At 54.2% G+C, this 25,680-nt stretch overlaps 1 protein-coding gene across 1 annotated transcript in view; it reads right to left on the reverse strand.

Moving 5' to 3' along the window:
- The window catches only part of LOC105473161 (dorsal inhibitory axon guidance protein), a 32,509-nt gene extending 6,912 nt beyond the window's left edge, over positions 1 to 25,597 (reverse strand). The window contains exons 1-6 of the mRNA XM_024790134.2: positions 25,476 to 25,597; positions 10,564 to 11,024; positions 8,117 to 8,307; positions 6,227 to 6,338; positions 5,704 to 5,793; positions 3,126 to 3,215 (exon numbers count right to left, since the gene is read on the reverse strand). Of these exons, the coding sequence (XP_024645902.2) occupies positions 3,126 to 3,215; positions 5,704 to 5,793; positions 6,227 to 6,338; positions 8,117 to 8,307; positions 10,564 to 11,014 (934 nt within the window). The 5' untranslated portion in view covers positions 11,015 to 11,024; positions 25,476 to 25,597. The remainder of the gene's footprint in view (positions 1 to 3,125; positions 3,216 to 5,703; positions 5,794 to 6,226; positions 6,339 to 8,116; positions 8,308 to 10,563; positions 11,025 to 25,475) is intronic.
- Positions 25,598 to 25,680: the final 83 nt, after the last annotated feature.

Genomic DNA, 25,680 nt, shown 5'->3' on the forward strand with positions numbered 1-25,680 from the left:
TTTTTTTTTTGAGACGGAATCTCGCTCTGTCGCCCAGGCTGGAGTGCAGTGGCGCTATCTCGGCTCACTGCAAGCTCCGCCTCCCAGGTTTACGCCATTCTCCTGCCTCAGCCTCCCGAGTAGCTGGGACTACAGGCGCCCGCCACCTCGCCCCGCTAATTTTTTTGTATTTTTAGTAGAGACGGGGTTTCATTGTGTTAGCCAGGATGGTCTCGATCTCCTGACCTCGTGATCTGCCCGTCTCGGCCTCCCAAAGTGCTGGGATTACAGGCTTGAGCCACCGCGCCTGGCCTTTTTTTTTTTTTTTTGAGACAGGGTCTTGCTCTGTCGCCTGGACTGGAGTGCAGTGGTAAGATTTAGGCTCACTGCAACCTCTGCCTCCTGGGCTCAAGTGATCCTCCCCGCTTCAGCCTCCCAAGAAGCTGGTACTATGGGTGTGTGCCACCACATCCGGTTAATTTTTTCTTTTTTTGTATTTTTGGTAGAGAAAGTGTCTCTCTACCTTGCCAAGGCTGGTCTCCAACTCCTGGGCTCAAGGATCCACCTGCCTTGACCTCCCAAAATGCTGGGATTACAGGCATGAACCACCCCGCCTGGCCTCCAATGCCCACTTCTGTCTACCCTTTCTAAAACAACTGCAGGACTCTTTATCATATTATTACCTTTATAGCCCTTATTACTTACTTTTTTTTCTTTTTTCTTTTTGAGACAGAGTCTCACTCAGTCACCCAGGCTGGAATGCAATGGCACAATCTCTGCTCACTGCAATCTCCACCTCCTGGGTTCAAGCGATTCTCATGCCTCAGCCTCCTGAGTAGCTGGAATTACAGGCAAGTGCCAGCATGCCTGTCTAATTTTTGTATTTTTAGTAGAGACAGGGTTTCACCATGTTGGCCAGGCTGGTCTTCAACTCTTGACCTCAAGTGATCCTCTTGCCTCGGCCTCCCAAAGTGCTAGGATTACAGGCATGAGCCACCATGCTTGGCCATAGCCCTTACTATTTTCTAAAGACATCCTTTGTGTGTATTTCATTGTTGTCTGCTCATATCACTAGAATGTAATTCACGGGCACAGAACTTGCTGGTTCTTTTCACTACTGAACCCCCCAGTGTCCAGAACAATGTCTGATACACAGTAGGTGCTCCATAAATATTTAACTGATTAGATGAGTGAATAATCAGAACTACATAGCTTTATTGCCGAGGCGGGAGGATCCCTTGAGCTCGGGAGTTAAAGCTACAGTGAGCTGGGATTGCGCCACTGCACTCCAGCCTGGGTGACAGCGAAACCCTGTCTCAAAAAAATAATTAAATTAAATTTAAAAGTCTACAATTTTAAAAATTGGGAAGAAAAAGATTTATTATTATCATTTTTAAGACAGGGTTTTGCTCCGTTATCCAGGCTGGAGTGCAGTGGCATGACCATGGTAGATAATCTCTGAGGCTAATGTGAGCAAAACAGGACACGTATCTCAGGTCTACAGAGGGGCTGGGCCCCAATTTCCCCATCCAGGAGATGTGAATGCTGATTTGATATTGGATGGAACAGATTAATTATCATTCATTTTTGGCATTTTGTTTTTAAAAGAGTACTTGTCTTTCAGAGGTACACACTAAAATATTCACAGATGAAATAACTGTAAGCTCCCAGGAGTTGCTTAGAAATCATGTCGGAATAAGGAAAGTGTGTGAGAAATGACAGACACAGATTGGCCACGAGTTGGTATGTACTGAAGCAGAGTGAAGAGAAATGGGCGTTCATTAGACTATTCTGACTACTTTAGTATATATCTGAAACTTTGCAGAATAAAAAATTGAAACTGGGCCAGGCGCGGTGGCTCAAGCCTGTAATCCCAGCACTTTGGGAGGCCGAGGCGGGCAGATCACGAGGTCAGGAGATCGAGACCATCCTGGCTAACACAGTGAAACTTCATCTCTACTAAAAATACAAAAAAAAAAAAAAAAAATAGCCGGGTGTGGTGGCGGGCGCCTGTAGTCCCAGCTACTCGGGAGGTTGAGGCAGGAGAATGGCCCGTGAACCCAGGAGGTGGAGCTTGCAGTGAGCCGAGATCGCGCCACTGCACTCTAGCCTGGGTGACAGAGCAAGACTCCGTCTCAAAAAAAAAAAAAAAAAAAAAAAAAAAAATTGAAACTGGCTGGGTGTGGTGATTCATGACTGTAATCCCAGAAGTTTGGGAGGCCAAGGCAGGTGGATCACTTGAGGTCAGGAGTTTGAGACCAGCCTGGGGAACATGGCGAAACCCAGCCTCTATCAGAAATACAAAAATTATCTGGGCTGGTGGCATGGGCCTGTGGTCAGAGCTACCTGCGGGGCTGAGATGGGAGGATCACCTAAGCCTGGAAGGCAGAGGTTGTAGTGAGCCAAAATTGCACCGCTGTGCTCCAGCCTGGGTGACAGAGTAAAACCCTATCTCAAAAACAAAACAAAACAAAAAAACCCTGAAACTACTTCCCCCACTTTCTTGGCTGTGTAAGTTTGGGCATCATTAAGCTTTCGGTGCCCCAGTTTGCTTATTTGTGTAGTGGGGATCATCATAGCCCCTTTCTATGGGTGGTCATGGGGATTTCAGTAGAAAAGAGCTCAGCACAGAGCCCAGCACACCTAGACGAGATGGGGGCACGGAGGAGTTAAAGAGGCAGCTGGCCAAGTGCATCCTTCCCTGGGACATGCTGGGAAACCCACCCCCATCCCATTATCACACTTCAGTGCCTCCCCTGGGATAGAATTCTGGTGTGAAAGCGGCAGCCTTCTGAGGCTGGATCTAATTTAAAGAGATGTGCTCCTGTCTCCTCCCTTCTCCCTCCCCCAGATAGTGGGAGATTGCGCCAGCTTGTATTTCAAAAGTTGAGAAAAGCAAATCTGAGAAACGATGCCAAGAATCGGGACTAAATGAGTTCACAGATTGGTAAGGCACTGATAAAGCTGTTCTTGCGCACGTCTTCAGCTCCCAAGGGATTCTCCCACCTACTCCCCCGCTGCAGGCCCCTGATCCACCCTCTGCCGGGAAAGCGTGTCCCCCACTCAGTGCAGAACCAGCTTCAAGAAAAGGAGGCTTTGTGGTTCTCAGAGCATGGGAAGCCCCCCGCAAAGGAGTCTGGACCCACCTTCCACACACATGCAGTCATCGAAGCATTTGTTGTTGAGGCCTCGGTTGTGGGGTGTGCAGAGATGCTCCCGCAGGTCACAGCAAGTCCCTGCCAACACAGAAAGCACGTTCAGTCAGCCGCCCCGAGCCGCCCCTCCCCGCAGCCCTGCACTCCGTCCTACTGGACAAGAGATCCATCATCTCTGTGGCAGGCCGTGCCCTGGCGGGGTGGGCCATCTGGTGTGCAAGGCTCCTGGGTGGAACTGCAGACGGATGTCATGGCCGAGGCCCCCAAGGGTCGGCGGCAGAGACCCCAGCTGCCTCAGATAGGCAACTGACTGATCATGGAAGAGTGAAGGTGGTGTGAGGTCTCCTCCCAGAGAGACCAGAACAGCTGGGTGCTGCCAGGTGTAGAGTCAGCTCAGAGCTGGGAGGGACCTCAGGATCCCCAACACCAACGTCCTCTTTTGACAGATGGGGAAACTGAAGCCCTGGGCACCTGCCACGGAGCCAGTTCCCAGAGCGACGGTCCAGTCGGCCCAAACGCGGGCCTTTTCTTTGCGCCCAGGGTGAAAACAATGGTTTGGGAATGAAGCAGCCCGTCAGGGAGCTGGTGGTCTGCCTTATACGATGCTAATTGCTGATTTGGTTGCTGTTCTGTGGAATATTCTGGTCATCGATCTAACAATCGTGGTGCCATGGAGGTGTGCCGCTGGGATCTCTACTGGGGAAAGCGCTTGCTGGCGGCCTCCAGCTGGTACAACTTCAGGGCCACCTCCGCCCATGGCAGGCTGTTCCCAGCAGCCCCTGCCAATGACTGGCACAGGGGTTCTGGGGCCCAGCCATTTCTCCTCAGCATGCGCCTTGTTTAACAGGCCACCTCTGCACCGGAACGCCTCCCAAAGTGCTGGGATGACAGCATGATGTCTGAAGCTTCCCCCATCCAATCCAGCTTCCTCCCCCTCTCATCATTCACAAGTGTTTCCCAACCTCAGCCCACCCCCCAAAAAATCTGTTGCACTTTTTGTTTTGTTTTGTTTTGTTGAGACAGGGTCTTGCTCTGTCACTCAAGCTGGAGTACAGTGGTGCGATCACATCTCACTGCAGTCTTGACCCCCGAGGCTGCCTTAGCCTCCGAATAGCTGGAACCACAGGCGCACACCACCAAGCCTGGTTGGTTAATTTTTTTTTTTTTTTTGAGACACAGTCTTACTCTGTCAGAGTGCAGTGGTGCAATCTCAGCTCACTGCAACCTCCGCCTCCCAGGTTCAAGCAATTCTTTGCCTCAGCCTCCCGAGTAGCTGGGGTTACAGGCGCCTGCCACCATGCCCGGCTAATTTTTGTATTTGTAGTAGAGACGGGGTTTCACCATCTTGGCCAGGTTGGTCTTGAACTCCTGACCTTGTGATCCACCCGCCTCGGCCTCCCAAAGTGCTGGGATTACAGGCGTGAGCCACTGTGCCCAGCCAAGCCTGATTAATTTTTTAAATTATTATTATTTTTGGAGATGGAGTCTTCCCGTGTTGCCCAGGCTGGTCCTAAACTCCCAGGCTCACACGATCCTCCCGCCTCGGCCTCCCATAGTGCTGGGATTACAGGTGTGAGCCACTGTGCCAGGCCTCACACTTCTAACTTACCTCAGTATCTGCTTCCTGGAGGGCCCGACGGACCCCCAAGGGCCCCCAGTGTTTAGGACATTAGTTACAACGTCCAGCTTCTTGTTTTCAGACTGTCTCCATGGGGACGGGCTGCCAAACAGTGAGGATGTCACCAAAAGCATCTCCAGAATGCCCGGCAGTGTTGTGATGGGACAAGGACAGCATTAAGCCCTGCCTGGCGTCAGGAGGAAGAGGGCAAGACAGGATCACCCCGATTCAAGACACCGTGGGGCTCTGAAGAGGCTTTCCAGCCAGGCTAGGTTGGAGCCACTTCCTAACTGTGTGACCTTGGGCAAGACAGCCTCTGTGGGGCTCAATCACCTGACTTCAAAACTGGGTTGTTGTGAGTAATGTAATTTTTTTTTTTTTGAGATAGAGTTTCCCTCTCGTCGCCCAGGCTGGAGTGCAGTGGCATGATCCCAGCTCACTGCAACCTCCACCTTCCAGTTTCAAGCGATTGATTCTCCTGCCTCATCCTCCTGAGTAACTGAGATTACAGGCATGTGCCACCATGCCTGGGTAATTTTTGTATTCTTAGTAGAGATGGGGTTTCGCCATGTTGGTCAGGATGGTCTCAAACTCCTGACCTCAGGTGATCCACCCACCTCGGCTTCCCAAAGTGTTGGGATTACAGGCGTGAGCCACCATGCCTGGCTGTGAGTAATGTATTAAATGAATGAATGTCTGACGGCAACTCTCGGGAAAGTGGCAGCTGTTGTTATTATTTATCATCCATGAAGGGTCAAGGATCCTCAGGTCCTGCACACATGGGAACCCCCACTCCCACCCAGGTTTCCTCCCAGCACTCAGCCTGGTGCCTTGAATGTGGGTGCTGGCTGCTGCCCGGAGAAAAAGGACGGGGGCGGAAGAGGAAGGAAGACTGAGCCCGGGAGAGAGAGGGGAGGGGGCAGCGCGTGACTGGGTCATGCAGGCTGGTACCTGGCAGGCAGTCTTGGTGATGGTCGCATGGTTCCCCTTCGACTGGTGATGTTTCGTTACCATCACTGGAGAGTTTTCCCCGGTGTTTCTCTGGGGACAAGAAGATCTGTCGTTAGAAGCTGGGGCCCAGCAGAGCAGAGGTTAAGCACAGGGACTCAGGTGTTGGAGTGCCCATACCACCATCCTACAGCGTGGCTTGGACAAGGCACTATACACCTCTCTCTCTCTGCCTCAGTTTTCTCTTCTCTAAAATGGGATCAACAGTACTACGGACGTAACAGGTATTTTCCCCCAGGGTAACATGAGTGGAAACATGGAAGCGTGTGGCACGTGATAAGCATGTGACAGCATTCTCCATTCCAAGAGGCATTTCCAGGTTAGGCTCCATGCTCTCCCCCTCTCCCCACATACCACCTTTGGACATCTGAAGATCAGACAGGGCTCACTGGGGCCCCCACCTCAACAGATGGTGAGGGAGGGCAGGGCGCCCAGGCATGGAAGGTGGTGGGGTAGGTGGGCATACCTTTCTTCTTTGCAGAGGGCCAACCATCAGGTTTTAAGTCTTCATAATCGGTCCAGTCGAACAAGGCCATGTCCAGCGTGGGCATCACCTCCCCATCAGGCCTGGGCTGTGCCTGTTGGAGCAGTGAAGAGGGAGGGATGTTGGAACCTTCGAATCCATGGAAGCAGGAGTGTGGAGTCCCAAGACCAGAGGGCAAAAAAGAGGCTTCTCAGAGGCTACCTCATCCTCTGCTGGGCAGCCTGGAGTCTCGGCCTGAGGACATAAAGACGGCTGCCGCAGGCTCCTGTTCCAGTGTTCACCAGGTTAATTTCCTCTCTTTGCAGCCATTACTCAAGAAGAACCATGCAGACACACATAGGTGAGTTACCCACCAGGCCCTCTGAGGAGGGGCGGAGACCACCCGCAGGCTAGGAAGGCAATCTTGCTTGCCCAGGGTCTTTAAACTCATGAGGAGGGAGTTGGGCTCCCTCTCCCATAAATAAAAGCCAAGCCACTCACTGGACTTTCCCATCCCTTCCTCTCTCAGCAGAGGTTACCAGCTCTCCGCGGCACCACTGAGGCCACAACCAGGGCTCAGTCCCACTCACAGCCCAGGTCAGTGGCCCCAGGAATGCAGAGGGCTAGAGGTCATGGCTGGATCTATACATGGGCCTGTGCGCGCACTAGGACATGGGCAGGAACTGCACCTTCTAGGCTGGGCTGCAGGGGGCCGTGGACGATGACATGGATAACCATGCATTCCTGGGAAACGGTCCGCAGCTTTCATCACAGTCTCAAGGGCGTGCAAGACCCCAAAAAAGGATAAGAAAGATCTGCTGCTAAAAAAGCTTCATTTCTTTTGTATTTTTAGTAGAGATGGGGTTTCACCATGTTGGCCAGGCTGGTCTCGAACTCCTGACCTCAGGTGATCCACCTGCTTCGGTCTCCCCAAGTGCTGGGATTACAGGTGTGAGCCACCCACCGCACCTGGCCTATTTCTTTTTTATGTATTTTTTAATACATATACGTTATTGATCCTTTTAAATAATTTTATTTTGAAAACCTTTCAAAGCCACAGAAGAGGTGCAAGAATGATGCAGTCAGCTCCTATATACCCCTCTTCTAGAATCACCAGTGGGTAGTGTTTTTGTCACATTTGCTCGCTTACTTTCTCTTCACATATATAATTTTTTTCCCTTGAGACAGGCTGTTACTCTGTTGCCCAGACTGGAGTGCAGTGGTGCAATCATGGCTCACTGTAGCCCTGGGTTCAAGCGATCCTCCCACCTCAGCCTCCCAAGTAGCTGGGACCACAGGCACATGCTTTCATGCCTGGCTAACTTTTTAAAGAAGTTTTATAGACACAGGGTCTCCCTATATTGCCCAGGATAGTCTCAAACTCCTGGGCTCAAGTGACCCTCCTGCCTTGGCCTTCTAAAGTGTTGGAATTACAGGTGTGAGCCACCGCGCCCGGCCCACATACCTTTTTTAAAGATCTGACGCAGATGGGTTCAAGTGTTAGCTAATGCCTATTAATTCTGGGTCTTGACGACATGGTTTTAAAAATCACCCTTATTATGCTTCATGTTCCTCTGTATGCAGAAAGCTCCTACCCAGGCCTCGCTGCTCTCCATGCAGACACCAGCATGCTGAGCTGCCGCTTGCCTCCTTGGCTGTCCCCAGAGTGGGCCCCTGGGACCACTTTGCCCTGGACAGTGGCAGCCCCTTGTCAGGATGGAACACCCACCAGGGCTGGAGTTAGACTGGATGAGCAGCAGGAGATCTGGTTTCAATCTAAGCTCTGTGGCCTCCTGCCCCCGTGCCTCAGTCTCCCTACATGTACTAACAGGGTTTTCCATGACATGGACTCAAGGACCCTTCCAGATCCGAGGCTGTTTGGGGACCCCTTACCTGGGGCTGCAGGGAGGTGACAGGCAGGATCAGGGACTCTTCTGTGGCAGGTGCTGCCTCAAAGGTGGTGAGGAAGAACATGGTGGGGGCCAGGCTGGTGGAGGACTCCTCCATGGCTGCGTCCAGTGCCTGGGCTTCGGAGAGCTCCGCCTTCTTCATCAGGGAGCTGGGACCTCGGACCAAGGCTCGGCCTGAGACACAGGGTGAGGAGCACAGGGGCTGTATCTGCTTGCCACCTCGTGGCGGTCTATAGTAGAACCCACATTTTATGCTACAAACTAGGAGGTAGCAGGGACCATGTGACAAGCCCTTGGTTCAGCCCCCATCCCTGCTTCCCACCCTTCTTGGGGGGGAGGGGGAGGGGAACTTGGAGGAAAATGTCTTGGAAGAACTTGCAGTGTCGCTGGGAAGACAGCGCAAGGATTCTCCCTGTAAAGCAACATTCCAGCAAGTGCAAGTCCAGGTTCGCTGGGCACAGCCAGACATGTAAGTGTAACAGATGGGAACTAGTAGGATTAACCATGGAAGGCTTCCTGGAGGAGGTGAAGTTTGAGTAGGGAGAAATGTCATGAGGCTGAGAATCATTGCAGTGGCCTTTCAGAAAGCTGGGAGGTGGGAATCACTGCTTACCACACACAAGTGAGAGCATCCTGTGTGGTGATAATTAGTCATCACCCCCCTAATGGAGCACCTGCTGTGTGCTGGGTACCAGATGAGCTGCATCACAAGCATTATTTTATCTAACTACTGCAAGAGCTCTGGGAAGTGGGTGCTCCTTCAGTCTTACCTACAGGGAAGGAAACTGAAGCACAGAGAGGTTAGGTGACTTGCCCAAGGATGCACAGCTCATGAGTAGTAGGGCCTGGATTCAATTCCAGCAGGGCTGGAGTGCAGGGGCTCAATCTTGGCTCATTACAACCTCTGCCTCCAGGGTTCAAGTGATTCTCCCACCTCAGCCTCCTGAGTAACTGGGATTACAGACCTGTGCCACCACACCTGGCTTATTTTTGTTTTTTTGGTAGAGATGGGTTTCTCCATGTTTCCCAGGTGGCTCTCGAACTCCTGATCTCAAGTGATCCCCTCGCCTCAGCCTCCCAAAGTGCTGGGATTACAGGTGTGAGCCACCACGCCTGGCCCGGCCTGAGGTTTCACAGCCAGTTGTCAGCAGAACAGGGCCTACCCCACAAACCTTCTCTGTTCCCCGCCTCCTCCTCTCCATGTCAACTCTCTCAGGAGGCCCGGCTGCAGCCCTGGAGCTGGGGGAGCAGGAGCCCAGCAGGACAGGTCCACACCCCACACGTGCCCTCTAGCTGTCCTCAAGGGTGCCAGCATCCTCCCCCGAAAGCTGACACAGGTGACCCCAGGAGTGGGAGGCTGAAAGTCAAAGCCAGGGGACCCTGACTGGCCTCTGCCCACTTGGGGGGTTCTCAGGCCTCACAGGGAAGCCAGCCTCAGCTGTTTGCATAAGAGGCGTTGAGGCTCCGTTGCCTTCCTGCCAAAGAACCCTGCCACCACCACTGCGTTTGTGGCACTCAGCATGCCCCTAGAGGCAGTCTGGTCACACAGAAAGCTTAGAAGCTGAGTTCCCTGGCTTAGGGCCAGGCAAGGCTGGGAGGAGCCACCTGACTGGAGCTGCCAGGATATGTCTGCTCTGAGACTGAATGGGCACCGGGAGGGGGAAGCCCGGGCCAGCAGGGGGCTAGCTAGCTCCCAGGGGATGTGGAGGAAATGTTAAGGAAGGTGGGAAGGGCTAGGGACGCACCGACACAAACAGGACAGAGGCAGGAGCAGGAGGCAAGTGATGCCTCTCCTGGAGTCACCTGCATCCAGGTTGGAGGACACTGATTTGGCCTCAGCACGGGGCTGGGATTAACCAGAGCAATGACCGCTCGTGGCCCTGCCAGCTGAGCCCCAAGTGCCCCACTAACCAAGTCTCTGCAACGACACTGAGGGTAGGTGGGATCAGTCTCTTCGATTTACAGAGGGGAAAACCAAGGCACAGAAAGAGAACTTGCCCAGGGCCACACCCGAGTAAGTGGTGGAGGCAGGACCTGATCTCAGGCAGACCTGGCTTCAGAGTCTAGGCTCTTAGCCCCTACCCGATGCTTCAGAGTCGAGTAAGGAATGTGCTTGGAGAGCACTGAGCTGTTGCTCCATCTCTACTCAGAACTTACAGTAGGAGAAATTTAGGTAGAACTTCCTGATTCAGGAGGATGATCTGTTGATAAGACAGATTCTATTGCAATACATCCCTCTCCTCTTCCCATGCCCCAACCCTAGGCCTCTCCCCGCCTCCTCCCCTTACCAGGTCCCTCTGAGACCCCTCCTCTCCTCTGGATATTCTTCCAGGGACCTCACAGCCCTGATCCGTCCCTGCATCCTGTCCTGCTCCCCTCAGTCCATGGCAGGAATTCCCCCATCCCCACCCCTCGAAGCTCTCCAGCTACCTCGGTGCAGCCTCAGCCTGTCCCTGCGTCTCTTGTGCTCCCTGCTGCGTTTCCTGGCCCTCTCCCAACCTGGAGGTCGGTTCTCCTTCTCGGGGTAGGGCACTGCCAACCCCAGGAGCAGGTCCTTGTCCTGCAGCAGGCCTGCAGGACTCTGCTCAGGCAGCGGCCCTTCCGCCTCTGGCAGCCTGGAGGCCTGCCTGGTGGCAGTGACCACAGCCCCATCCTGGGCCTGGCTGGGCAGGCCTGGGCCCCACTCCTTCTTGCCCAGGCCCCGCCGGCGGTGGTGGCTGGCCTGAGGCGTCCACAGCGCTGGGCCTGGGAGGTCGATGTGATTCTCAGGGAGGTTCCGAGCAGGGGTGCCAGGTGCAAGGGCGCCTGCCAGGCTCAGCTCCAAGGGCAGCAGGAGGACGAGGAACAGCATGGGGGCGGTGTGGGTGGCAGGCCCAGCCATTGGCTCCTCCCTGCAAGAAAAGCAACACCATGAATTCGCAGCCCCAGGCCCCTCCTCTGCTGCCCCCCACTCAGATGATTAAAGCCCAGTTTTTCTCAACAGCCACAGAGGGGGATTTAGACCCCGCAGACATTTGGCAATGCCTGGAGACATATTTTAGTTGTCAAAACTGGGGAGTGTTACTGGCATGTAGAGGTTGGAGCCCCGGGATGCTGCTAAACGCCCGACAATGCACAGAACGGCGCCCCGAAACCGAGATTCATCCGGCCCAGAAAAACAACAGTGCCGAGGCTGAGAACCCCCGGCTTAAATCATTTCAGCAGCATCCAAGTTCCAGATCAGTCCAGAATTCCTTTCTCTGCACAAACCTCTGCCCCTTACCAAGTCCCCCAGAAGGGAACTGAGTCCCTCAGAGCTCAGAAATGTGCCTCTAGGCCCTGAGACTTGACTCGGAGCCTAATTCCATACAAATGGAATAATAGCGTTTGAGCGCACGCTGTGGGCAGGACCCACGTTAAGAGCTTTGTGTGAATTCATGTCACTTCGCCCTTTCAATAGCTCTCTGAAATGGCTCCTGTTATTTTCCCCATTTTTCTGAAGTGGCAATTAATGCTCAGAGAGGTTAAGTCACAACTGGTAAGTGGCACTATGTCATTTCTATCCCTGAGCCCTGAACCCCGTGTGGCGGTCCCAGGATGGCCCAGCTCTGCCTTTTTCTTCTCCCATGATGAGCTCTGAGGCCCCAGAATGTTCTAACACTGTCCCTTCCCCTGGCGGAGGGGCTTTGGGGACAGCTTTGCAGACTTGGCTCTGACCCCTGCAGGGTAGACTGAGCCAACTGGACCTAGCCTCAGGACAGCCCCCTCAGGGGACCCGGTGCCCTCCCTCTACACTGGAGGGAGAAGCTGCAGCTCAGGGGATGGTGGGGGCGTCTGTCAGACTCTGGAGATCTCCTGCCCCCGTGGGCCACCCGCAGCTGCTCCCCCACGCACCCGCCTCCATTGCACCAGCCTCACTGTATCCTGGAGCTGGGCACCAGGTTAGCCAGGCTAATTGAATTTTTATGGCCTCCCGAGTATTCCACTAGGCTGGCAAGGGTGCTTACGCCACCGTTTCTTTGTGATTTGTGACCATATAATCGCCCAGGGCTGAGGAAAGGTTGGTGGGCCTGTGATGTGTCCCTGCTTCCTGGCGCCTCTCCCTGCAGCCCCCATGCTGGCTGGCCCACCCCAGTGTCACCTTAGCTGACCCCAAGTGAGGGTGGAAGGGGCGGGGAAACTGCTGTGCCTTTGGAGCCCTGACCACCCACTCAGGGAGGGGACAGGGAAAACACCTCCTTCAGCCTCACAGGGTCTGTGGTGGCTTCACCCGGCTCTGCCTCCATCCCAGCCTGGCATGTCCTGGTCTCCTGGGATCCTGGGCCCTGGCCTCCACTGCCCACAGCTCAGCTCTTCCTAGAACCATGAGTGGAGACAAGGAGGTGGCCATCACTTTCCACCTTGTCCCCTATCCCGGGGATCCGGCTGAAGATTCTGAGTGAGCCTTGGTGACGTGCGTGGGACCCTGGGACAGGCTTGTTGTGACAACCTTGTCTCCCATCACACCTGCATCCGTTCCTAAGGCCACAGACCCTGCATCACAGTCCCTGCTACTGTCCTGGTCACCTCACCAGCAACAGAAGGCACTGCCCCACTGGCCTTACTTCCAGCCCTTCCCTAACAAGTGCTCTTGAGGCCAGAGCTCAGCAAGCGGGACCTGTGCCCTAGTTCCTGAAGCAGCCCAGGGGGCGGAGGGGCCCATTTTGAAGGCCTGTCACTCAAGCATTGTTAGGGGCAGAGGGAACCTCAATCCTTCTTCGGGGCCAGTGGATTAGGGCTGCTCTCTGGGCTGGTGTTTAGCCTGACCACTGCCAGACTTCGCCCCCTGCTCTTCCTGTGACTGGAAAGGCAAAGCGCGTATGGGATCCTGTCCATGTCTGAGACCCAGCCCTGCCTTTCTGTCCTGCAGGGACATGACAGCCTGGGAGAAGCCCAAAGAGCATCCCAGGGACAGGGAAACTTCGGGGCGTTGGCCAATGAATGGAATCACTGCCTCCTCCTTGTCCTGGGGGTTGAGGAGAATGAGGTAGAAAAACCCAGACAGCGCGGGCAAGAGAGCAGAGGAGGCTCGGCAGACAGATGGGCAGCTTCTCAGCTAGACTGCTGTCCCCGGGGACACACAAGGCTGTCAGTAAACCTCACAACCAGCGTCTGAGCCTGGTCACCAGCCTAGGTGCTGGTCTTGGAGGACAGTTCCTCCCCTGCAGAGCCAGGAGATGAACCCCCACTCCCACCCGACTCCAACACCCCCAAGCAGCATGGTCCCACCCGGACTGCCATCTCCCCAAGCTCTGTTGCCAAGACCCTATTTGGCTGTGGGTCTGTTCACTGCGCCCATCCTGCTTCAGGGCCAGTGGAACCCCAGTCTGAGTGACATCTTTGTTCCCTCCCATGCTTCAAGCCCCACATATCACCCACGCGGCCAGCCTGGGACAGAGGAAATGGGATTTCAGTGTGCAGTGCCAGAGCACCCATGGGGGTGCACCCAAGGGGGCTCCATCCTCTCCCCAGACCCAGCACATACTGGTGGTATGGCTACTCGGGTTGTGACCCTTATCTGCTCAAAACTGTCTATGGCTCCCTATTGCCTTCCCACATAACCACAAACTCCTTACTTTGGCACTTAAGACCTCATGTAATATGGCCCCAATCAAGCTTTGCAGCTCCACCTTCTACTTTCTCCCCTTCACAGGCAACAGAGATTGCTCCCTAGGCCCCAAACACACCCCCGCTTTCTGGATCTCCGTTCTCACTTAGGCTGTCCCCTCTGCCTGCAACCTCTCCCTTCCTCCCTCATCTCTCTCCGTCCAAGTCCTGCCCATCCTTTGGGACTCAACCCAAATGTCCCTTCCTCCAGGAAGCCTCGTTCAGTCCCCTGACTCGAAGTGCTCCCCACCTGCCTTTGTCCTGCTCTTGAAGACCTCGTGTGTCATTTTGTGCTGGGGCTGTCAGGTTTTTTTAAGCCCCTGGCTAGACTGGAAGCTTCTAAAGGACTGCGCTCAGTCTCCCCTCTGCTCTGCGGCATCTCCAGGGCCCTGCACATAATAGGCACCAGTAGCCATGGATCAGAACAGAAGTGGATTGAGCACAATCCAATTTATATATCAGGCTGGGCACAGTGGCTCATGCCTGTAATCCCAGCACTTTGGGAGGCCAAGGCGGGTGGATCACCTGAGGTCAGGAGTTCGAGGCCAGCCTGGCCAACATGGTGAAACTCTGACTCTGCTAAAAATACAAAAATTAGATGGGAATGACGGCATGCACCTGTAATTCCAGCTACTCAGGAGGCTGAGGCAGGAGAATTGCTTGAAACCTGGAGGCGGAAGTTGCAGTGACCGGAGATTGTGACTCTGCACTCAGGTCTGGGAGACAGAGAGAGACTAAAAAAAAAAAGAGAATTTATACCTCAGCAGAAGATCATAAATAAATCCCCAGGATATGTGAGTGTGTGTGTGAGCATCAGGCATGTATGTGTGAGCGTGACGTGTGTGTGAAGCATGTGTGAGCATATGTGTGTGTGTACTGTGATCATGTGTGAGCGTGAACATGTGCGGGGGTGTATGTGTGTTGTGAGTGTGTGGGAGTGTTCACATGTGTGTGTGAACATGTGTGAGTGTGTGTGTGTGTGATTATGTGTTAGCGTGAATGTGTGGGTGTGTAGGTGTCTGTGTTGTGAGTGTATGTGTGGGAGTGTTAGCATGTATGTGAGCGTGTGTGTGTGTTGTGACCATGTGAGTGTGAATATGTGTGGGTGCGTATATGCATGTGTGTGAGTGTGTGAGCATGCGTGAGTGTGTGTATGTGTTGTGAGAGTATGTGTGGGTGTGTGTGAGCATTGTGTGTGTGTGAGCATGTGTGTGTTGTGAGCATGTGTGAGCGTGAATATGTGTGGGCGTGTACGTGTGTGTATGTGAGCATGTGTGTGTGAACTCGTGTGTGTGAGAGCGTGTGTATTGTGAGCACGTGTGAGCGTATGTGTGTGCACAAGCATGTTTGTGAGCATGGGTGTGGAGTGTGTGCAAGAGTGTGTGTCAGCTGGAGGAGAGGCTGGGGGAAGACTGCACAGGTCCCTCTCTCCAGCCCCAGGGATTTGTACCCAGCTCTTGGCACAGCCCAGCAGCTGAGATGCCAGCCTGGCAGGGAGCCCCCGAGGAAACATGGGCTGCTACAGAAGTCGTGCCAAGGATCCACAGCGACCAAGGGCTCCAATCCATTTCTGTCACTCTGGAAGCCAGTTGGAGGCTGTGTCACAAAGCACCAGGCAACCAGGCGGAAGAAGGAGGGAGCCTCCCTCCACCTCCCTGCAGTCCGGGGCAGTTCTGCCCTGGCTGGGTTGCTCACAAAGCCTGCGCTTCTGGTCCTTGGTCTGCTCCTCCCAGTCAGGCACAGTCAGCAGCCCGGAATGACCCTGGACCAGAGTTGCTGAGGGATGGCAGGAACATCCACAACCCAGAGCCGGCCCCTTTCACAACTGAGGTCTGATAGCGAATCATTAAAAACAAAACAAATGAAAACAAAAGCAATCGTAATTGTAGGAGCTGCTGTCCCCGAGCAGCTGTGAATCCCAGGCCTTTCTGCGTTTCTTTCTTTCATCCACATCTCATTTTTCCTCTCGACTGCACTGTACATCAGGGAGACTTCTCCATGGTTTTAAAATAACGAAACTGAGGCTCTGGGGGTGAGGGGGGTGTAAGCCATAAATCCAAGATGGCACAACTGGCAAGTGGCAAAGCCCATCTCAAGCTGGGGTTCTCCTGGCACCCGGCGCACACAGGAGGACATGGTTCTTGTCCCCACTGTCCGTGTGGCCACCTGCCTCCCCCACGCAGCCACTCATCCTCGCGCTAAGAGGCATCTTCGTCCTTGAGTGCGGTCAGGGACCAGGAGCCACCAGCAGCTGGGAAACAGACACTAACCAGGGAGGAGAACGGGCTTATCTCAAGCCACCATCCTGTCCCCCATCCTAGGGGAGAATTGGAGAGCTGTCTCCATCTGGGAGGCCGCAGGAAAGCAGCATCATCATATGCAAACGAAGGCGATGAATCGAGCCTGGAGTCAGCCTTGATTCCTGAGCCCCTCCCCCACAACAGCCTTGCATTTGGGGGCCAGGAGACTCAGGGGATCCTGCCCCGCCTGCCTGAGGGACAACTGTGGAGCTCGGCCGCCAGGCTTCTTGGGACAGCTGTCAGACCAGCATTCCTGCGGCGCTGATCGGCCTTCCTGTTGCATAGTGGGTTGGGGGGAGCAAGTCATGGCTGGCCAAGGCGCGTCCGATGGGAATCCTGGGTCAGGGATATCAGTGATGCTCAGATGGCGCGGATTATGGTGTGAAACAGACAACCCCCCATTGGGAGAACCTCATCAGCCTCCCTCCCTTAGCCCGAGTCTACTCCTCATGTGCCAAAGTGACAAATTTGTGCGACTGTATTTGGCAGGAATGTTTCAGGGGTTCTGTAAGCATCTGATTCTAGCTTCACTTTAAAAATAAATTTTTAAAATTATTTTGAAAACTGTAGTAAAAATAACAGACACTCTCAAATACATTCTCTACCCAATTTGAACATGGGCACGGCCCCATCATAACTCGGGCTTCTGGTTCACTGAAGAGTATTCCAGGGATGCAAGGTGAGCAGTTGCAAAGACTCACTACCATTTGCAGCTATTTAACTGCATGCTCCAGGATTTTCTGAACGTGAACAATCCAAGCCAGTTAGAAGCGCAGCCACATACCCATGAGTGTAACGGATATCCATTACATTATTTTATATCATGGAGAACAGCTTCTCTTTTTCTCATTGGTTTACTTTATTTATATTTGTTTATTTATTTTGAAACAGAGTCTCGCTCTGTCACCCAGGCTGGAGTGCGGTGGCACAATCTCAGCTCACCACAACCTTCGTCTCCCGGGTTCAAGCAATCCTCCTGCCTCAGTCTCCTGAGGGATTGCAGGCGCTGCCACCACGCCCAGCTAATTTTTGTGTTTTTAGTAGAGACAGGATTTCACCATGTTGGCCAGGCTGGTCTTGAACTCCTGACCTCAAGATCCACCCGCCTCGGCCTCCCAAAGTACTGGGATTACAGGTGTGAGCCACCACACCTGGATTTACTTTATTTATTTATTTATTGAGACTGAGTCTCGCTGTGTCACCCGGGCTGGAGTGCAGTGGCGTGATCTCGGTTCACTTCAATCTCCACCTCCTAGGTTTAAACAATTCTCTTGCCTCAGCCTCCTGAGTAGCTGGGATTACAGGCACGCATCACCATGCCCAGCTAATTCTTGTATTTTTAGTAGAGACAGGGTTTCACTATGTTGGCCAGGCTGGACTCGAACTCCTGACCTCAGGTGATCCGCCCACCTTGACCTCCCAAAGTGCTGGGATTACAGGCGTGAGTACCATGCCTGGCTTGAGCCACCGTGCCCAGCAGTTTACTTTAAAATAAGTAAATATTAGTCCTGGCTACTTGGGAGGCTGAGGCAGGAGGATCCCTTGAGCCCAGGAGTTTGAATTCAGTCTGGACAACATAGTAAGTCCCTGTCTCTAAAAAAAAAATTTTTAACAAAAATTAAACTAAGTAATTATTATAAACTGGGGCAAAGCAGCTGTTGCACAGAATCTAGGCGGGAGAGGCCAAAGAGAGTTAGTCTGGTCGCAAGTAGGGCTTAAAGTTGTGTTGTGTCTGCATAAAATAGAGAAATTTTTGATTTGGGGAAAGGAATTCTTGGTGGTGGTGGGGTGCTATACTGCTTATAAAACACTGTTTTGTTGGTTTTATGTATTAGGATTATGGGTCGAATTTCATTTGAGAAAACATTTGCACTACTCAAAACATTTATTTTTGGCAGGGAGTAGGGGAGGAGGACCACTGGGCCATTGGATTAGGTGGTCTCAAAGGCCCTGTCTGCCAAGGGAGCCTGAGAATTTATGATGCATGATGACAAGGCTCCTCCATCTGTCTGTCTGTTCAACTGCCAGCCGCCTATGGGGAGGGGTGACAGATAATAGCCATAGGGTGTGGATTGGGCCTCCAGGGTCTAGGGACAAAATATTCTTCCCTTCCGGATACTCCCAACCTAGGAGCTCTGTGGGGAGGAATTGTATGCCCAGATTCAGATTTTGTTGAATGCAGGAATCATCTCAGATTTTATGTCTCTATAGTTCCAGGAAGACTTTAAGATTTTTTGTTTGTTTGTTTATTTGTAGACAGGGTCTTGCTCTGTCATACAGGCTGGAGTACAGTTGTACCATCATAGCTCACTGGAGCCTCGACCTCTCCAGCTCAAGCGATCTTCCTGCCTCAGCCTCCTAAGTAGCTGGGACGATAGCCACATACCATCATGCCAGGCTAGTTTTTTCTTATTTTTCATTGAGATGAGGTCTCTCCCTATGTTGCCCAGGTTGGTCTCGAATTCCTGGCCCCAAGTGATCTTCCCACCTTGGCCTCCCAAAGTTCTGGAATTACAGGCGTGAGCCCCGGACCCAGCAATTGCTTTAACTTGAAATTGATCTGCCCAATTTTCCCTCTGGCTACTCCTCATCACTCACATGGACACTTCCTGAAATGGTAGGAATTGGAGATGGGCGGTGCAGTCCTCAAGCCCCGTCTGCTCTTAGCAGAGTTTGGCCACTGTGCAGTCAGCCCCAGTTCTAGTTAGGGCATGCTGGAACCCCGGCCCCCTAGGAGCCGACTTCTGTCTTCTTCCGGTGGAGCTGACACCCCCAGGGTTGGAAAGTGGGTAATTTTCTTGTTCAGTCAAAGCAGTCATACCCTACATGAGAGTCAGGGAGCAACTGTGTGGATTCTAAATTCATTCCTGGGCTGGGCTCTTCCCAAGGTAATTTGGGATGCGAGTGTTCTAATTGTCCTCCTGATCCCTCCCAACATCTCCTCCCTTCATGAGTCTATTTCCTTGTCTGTGAAATGGGATTATTAGGCTGCCCTGAGACTTGACTACTTAGGAAGTCAGTGCTTCAGTGTGGTTTGTGTGTGGGTAGGTGGTGGTGGTGTTCCAGGTATGGATAGAGCCTGGCAGTGCAGGTGGAGTAGAGGACAGGGCAAGTGAGACTCACAGCAGCTGCCCTGCTGGGTGTTCACTGGCATACTGGTACCTTGATCATCCTGGGCTAGTCCCTACTCATCTCCCTGCCTCCCTGTGGCTCTGTATCCCCCAAAGTGCCACCTTGCCAATAGGAAGGGGCCTCTCAGCAACCCCTAGGCCTCAGAGCAGTCAGAGCCCCACCTACTCCTCCACAGGTCTTTCTCTGGCACAGAGCTCTGCCTCTTGCTCTGCTGGGGACTGCTGCCTCCTTGCGATGGAGATCGCAGGGGATAGTGAAACCCGGTGGTCAGCCACTAGCTGAGCCCCTCTGTGTGCAGAACCAGGATGCCAGACAAGGGCACCTGCTCCAGTCTGAAGGGAGAGACCTGGCTTCTGCTCCTCGAAACCACCAGTCTGAGGGGGGACCCATAGTCCTGGCTCATTGGGATAGGAGGGAGCCAGGTCATGCCTTAGAAGACTCTATGACTATTGGGGGACCCAGTCCCTGCCCGCAGAGTGCTTTCAATCTAAGCCAGAAGCAGCCCCTGCCCTGGGGAAGCCTCCCATCTAGCAGGGGAGATATAGTTGCTGTCCTCAGGAATTTCCCAATCTGATAGGAAAGGCACAGCTCTGGCCTTGGGAGGGTCCCAGAACACGGAGCTGCTGATCTGCCCGCCAAGACACAGTCCTTGCCTCCAGGTGTCCCCACTGATAAGGGAGACCAGTCTTGGTGAGAGGTCACAGGTCTAACGAGAGGTGGAGGCCCAGACATCACTATTACTGATTCCAGCCCACAGATGTCAGCCCAAACCCACTAAGCTGCCCCATGGGAGGGCCCTCACTGAGCAGAGCAGAAGGAGCTAGACAACCTGGTCAAGTTTCTCAACTCCTCTGGGCCCCAGTTTCCTCTCTTGTGAAATGTCAGCTGTCGTGAGGATTGGGGAGTAAAAGTTTTTTTTTTGTTTTTTAAATTTTTGAGATGGAATCTTGTTCTATTGCCCAGGCTGGAGTGCAATGGCACAATCTCAGCTCACTGCAACCTCTGCCTCCCGGTCTCAAGTGATTCTTGTGCCTCAGCCTCCCAAGTAGCTGGGATTACAGGCATGCGCCACCACACCTGGCTATTTTGTTTTGTTTTGTTTTTGTTTTTTGAGATGGAGTCTCGCTCTGTTGCCAGGCTGGAGTGCAGTGGCACCATCTAGGCTCACTGAAATCTCCGCCTCCTAGGTTCAAGCGATTCTCCTGCCTCAGCCTCCCGAGTAGCTGGGACTACAGGTGCAGGCCACCACTCCCAGCTAATTTTTGTGTTTTTAGTAGAGACGGAGTTTCACCATATTGACTAGGACGGTCTCGATCTCTTGACCTCGTGATCCGCCCTCCTTGGCCTCCCAAAGTGTTTTTTGTTTTTTTGAGACGGAGTTTTGCTCTTGTTGCCCAGGCTAGAGTGCAGTGGTGCGATCTCGGCTCACTGCAACCTCCGCCTCCCAGGTTCAAGCGATTCTCCTGCCTCAGCCTTCCGAGTAACTGGGATTACAGGTGCCCGCCACCATGCCTGTCTGATTTTTGTATTTTTAGTAGAGATGGGGTTTCACCATCTTGGCCAGGCTAGTCTCAAACTTCTGACCTCATTATCCACTAGCCTCTGCCTCCCAAAGTGCTGGGATTACAAGCATGAGCCACCGTGCCCGGCTGGGGAGTAAAGGATAAAGTAAATGGGACACAGAGAGGGTGAAATAAACAGTAGTTGTTACTATGGGAAGGGGAGACAGAGGGAGTAAGGTGGCGGGAGTGGGTGTGGTGGGGGCCGGGGAGTTTCCTGGGAGCATTTGTGCATCTGTGCCTGGGTGTGCAAAGGGGCAGGCGCAGGTGGCTGTGTCCTCTGTCCTCAGTGGGGTGATCGATGGCAGGGCAGGACCGTCCTAGGCCAGCCTGGAGGGGACCATTGTCTTGGCAAATGAGGTTTGGCTTCCCTGCAGGGGCAGCTCCATCTGCTTTTATTGTTTCCAACAGCAGCCTTGGGATTTTCAACCCAACCCAGGCCTCACACCTTAAAAAACCTGTATAGGGGCTTTGGGGGAGTTTGTCAGAGGCCCCACCCATCCAAAGGCCACCAGCTTTCTGCTTCCCTCACCCAGTATTCCCTACTCACCTCCTGAGCTCGAGTCCTACCTCCTGCTAGATTATAGGTACTTGTGGCCCCTCTTCCTGCTCTCTTAGGCAATTTGGGGGTGGGGGGAAGCAAGCCTCAGCCCCCATATTCATCAAACTTCATTATCTTAGTACCTAGACCATTTAGCTCTGGCAGAGGCTGATGTGGAGTGGACAGACTCCTGGAGTCAGACCATCCTGGGTGTGGATTCTGGCTCCAGCACTGAGTGGCTGTGTGACCCTGAGCAAGTCAATTAACCTCTCTGGGCTTCATTTCCACATCTGAAAAATGTGTACATTTGTTTGGGTATCATCTACTGTTCTAGGCCCAGAGCTTTATATGCTTTAATTAACTTGACCCTTTGATATATATATATACATATGTTTGTTTTGTTTTGTTTTGTTTTTATTTTTATTTTTTTGAGACAGAGTCTCACTCTGTTGCCCAGGCTGGAGTGCAGTGGTGCAATCTCGGCTCACTGAAGCCTTCGCTCACTGCAACCTGTGCCTCCTGGGTTCAAATGATTCTCCTACCTCAGCCTCCTGAGTAGCTGGAATTATAGGCATGCGCCACACTTCCCAGCTAATTTTTGTGTGTGTGTGTTTTTTTAAGTAGAGATGGAGTTTCACCATGTTGGCCAGGCTGGTCTCGAACCCCTGGCCTCCAGTGAGCTAACTGCCTCCGCCTCCAAAGTGCTGGGATTATAGGTGTGAGCCACTGCACCTGGCCCGAAGTGGATAATATTTTTCAGATGGTAATAGTAACAATGGCTGTGTAGGAACATTAAGACAATGGCCCGAGGGACTTGCCCAAGGTTGCCTAGTAGAGCATGTGATAGAGCTGGGATTCAAACCCGCAGCCATCTGACTCCTCGGACTCATCCTCCCCGCTCCATCGCATTCCTGGCCGAGACTGCTCTTCATGCTGCCATTCAGTAACCAACACCAGTGCAGCTGCTTTGAGTCCCAGGGTAGGTGGCATGAGCTGGGGCCTGACCCAGAGCCTGCTACACTTGAAAACCGTTAAGTCCTGCAATGAGCTCCTTCCAGTTGCTGTGGGTTCCAGCAGGAGCCTCATCCCTCATAACCACCCCTTCAACCCCATCCCATCAAGGGAAGTCTTGGTTTGGGGCATGGGACATTGCCAAGCTGGGACCTGGGGTGGCAGAGCCTCTACTGGCAAAGATTCAGCCATCTTCCCACAGCCTTCTTCTTCTTGGGGACCATTGGCCACAGCGGCTCACTCCTGAGAGAGAAGGCTGGAGTAGGGCAAGCAAAGAGGGCCAGTCAAGCAAGAGAGAGGCAGCTCCAACCCATTGGGCCAGAACAGGGGTGCTGCTATGACCTGCCACCCAGGAACATGCCCACGCCTCTGAGGTAAGTTCCTGGTCTTCCCAGACTGTGTTGTCAGGGAGGCCAGGATGCAAGTCCCTGCTCCATCACATTCCTGGCCGACACACGTGAAGGAACTCCCTCCAGGTCCTGTAGCTGCTAAGTGATCAGCTGGGCTTCACACCCATCTGCATGGCTGGGGTGAGCCACTTCCCTCTCTGGTCTCAGTTTCGACCCCTATAATCAGGCACAGAGACCACCTTCATTTCCCAGAGTTATGCTGGGCCTCAGTATCAGAGGGGTTTCCGGGCAGCTTGCTCCCCCTCCAACCTCCCTAGCCAGAGGGCCAGCTCCGCCCTGGCCCCGCCAGTGGGACCCAGCAGAACTCAGCAAGGCACTGGGGCTTGCAGTTTTCAGTTCATTCCCGTGCCTTTGACCAGGAATCACATTCAATATAACAGGTGTGCACAGAGCCCCTACTGCGTGCTAGGCACTGGGACCACAAGCAGGAGACCCAGCCCCCACCCAGGGAGGAGCAGACTCCTCCCAGATAGCGATCATGCCGTGCAGTTCACAAGAGACAGGGAGGCAAGGGAGTGCAGGGGGGCTTCCCACAGGAGGGGACATCAGACCTCCTTGGTCAGCAAAGACGGAAGGGCTGAGATCAAACATAGGCAGGGCAGAAAGAGCCCTAGCAAAAGTCCAGAGGAGGGCAGGCCGTGGAGATGGTCAGCTCTCCATCGTGGCTGCAACCTGGGACGCAGAGGGGGCAATGCTGGGAGGCAGGCAGGACAGGGATAGGCTGGGCTGAGATCTCTGTAGTTAACTGAGTGGCCACAGGGAGCCACTGAGGAGTATGGATTGGGGAGGGGGATGAATTGAATAGTGGGGAGGAAGGCAGCGGAGGGGGCAGGGAGGAGCTGAGCAAGGTTCCTGAGCCTCTGAGCTGGCTTTGCTGCAGAAGGCAGGGGGCAGAGATGGTGTGAAGGGCTGGGTTCACCAAAGTAGAGCCTGTCTGCCAGGTAGGATTTCGAGCAGAAGCCTGGATGTGGGATGTCGCAGGGATATCCGGCCATTCTTGCCTCTAAAGAGAAAGGCTCCAGTTGCCAGCCCGGCTGTGGCTGAAACAAGAACTCAGCCAGAGGAGCCTGGAACCTGCCAGCTGAGAGGTTTCTCTCTTCTGAAGTTGCTCTCATTAAGACACTCAGGCCATGTCACTGCCAGACTCCTGGAGTGGTGTGTCACCTGTTATGACAACCTAGACAGTGGTCAGGGGGCTTGGGCAAGCATACAGCAGGTCCAGGAGCCAGCAAGACAATCCCTTCAGAGGAAAGGAAGCGGCCTGTGAGCTGGTGCCCCTATAAAAGACATCAGGCCAAGACCTAGGTTCAGAATTGCGGGTGAGTCACAGGACGCCTGCTGATTAGCGACCAGCTGTTGGGAACATCAGCACAGCCACACTGATCTCATCTTGAAAAAAAGTGACCTGTGGACCCTGATTGTTTTAGCTGATTTTAAGACAAGCAAAGAGGAGGAGAGAGAGAAAGAGAAGAGTGCTTGCAAGGGTGTGGACGCCTGTACAGGCACGAGGAGGTGACGGTGATAGGAAGTGTTTTGGGGGAAGAGGCTGTGGTTGGGGGATTACTCTGAAGTGCCTCTAAGCCTTGACTTTGAGATCCATTTCTGTGGAGCCCCCTGTCCCCACCCCACCCCAGGTCTGTAGACTCCCCTCCCTTTCCCTCCCCTCCTCCCCTCTCCTCCCCTCCCTTCCTCCACAGGGTGTGTGAATCAGCACCAAGCGGCACCCCACTATTTCCACTCACATCCCTATAGGTAGCAACTAGCACCATCCCTGTTTTGTGATAGGAACGTTGAGGCTCAGGGAGATGCATTCCTTTGTCCAAGATCACTCCCAGAGCCCCCGTGTCCCTGACCCCAGACGCATGGTAGTGAACCGGTTCCAGACGCCGTGTGTCACTGGGCTGGGAGGTGGGCAGCGTGGAGGGAGCACGTCGGGCCGAGAGGATGGCCCAGGGAGCACCCAGCTGAGGAAAGCAAGAAAGACTTGGCGGGAAAGCCCAGCCCTCTCTCATCTCATACCCGGGCCCCAAAGGCGGCTGAGATCCTTGGCGAGCAGACGGAGAAAAGCCAAAAGCCGGCGGTAGGGAGAGGGAGGGGCAGAGCGGGAGGCCACGGGCGAAAGACCAGCGCCGTCGGGGGAGCCAGGCTGAGTACCGTCCTGGGCACAGACGGGAGGGCGCGGGGCCACCGGCGGTGCTGGTTCTGGGCGCACTCAGCGTCCCCCGGCCACACACCCCAGCCTCCTGGGAGGCCTCGAAAGGGGTGGGAGGGCACGCCCGCCAGCTCTGCCCGGGGCTCAGGGAGTCTTCGAAGGCTTCTTCCAACGGTGGCGGACTGGGGCCCCCAGTCTGAGAGACCACCCGGAGACGGCAGAGACAGAGAGACAAAGGGAGACTGGGTCCCGGAGAGAGAAGGTTAGTGCGGAGGAGAGTGGGCGCGAGCCGGGACCCCGGAGGGCGGCGAGGGCGCGCGCGAGGCCGAGTGTCAGAGCGTGAAAAAGTGGGCGTCCAGCGGCAGGTGGACGGATGGGGAACCCTGGAGCAGAGCCAGGAGCCGTGGGGAGACGCGGCAAGGAGCGGAGGCGGCGGAAGGACTGGCGGATGGACGGGTCCGAGGGCTGGGAAGGAGGCAGCATCCTCACCTCCAGCCTCGGGACCCCGCACACCCCGCCCCTGGGCGCGCCAGGTAGCCCACCTTTGTCCGGGCTCGCAACCAGGTGCGGCGGGAGGGGCGGGGCCAGGGGCGGGCCGAGGCCGTGCCTTACCTGTCCGGCCGGCGGGGAGGGGGCGGAGTGGCTCGGGGCCGAGCGGCCGCTGGAGCCGAGCGCAGCCGAGGGCAAGCGGCGGAACCGGGACAGCGTGGAGAGGTGCGCGGGCAGCCGGAGGATGTGCCCAGGCTGAGAGGGGGAAGGGGGAGTGGGCGGGCAGGAGGGAAGGGGGCGGGAGCGCGGGGAGGGGACAGAGGAGGGG

Source organism: Macaca nemestrina, chromosome 1 (genome assembly GCF_043159975.1).
Source record: "Macaca nemestrina isolate mMacNem1 chromosome 1, mMacNem.hap1, whole genome shotgun sequence".
NCBI lineage: Eukaryota > Metazoa > Chordata > Mammalia > Primates > Cercopithecidae > Macaca > Macaca nemestrina.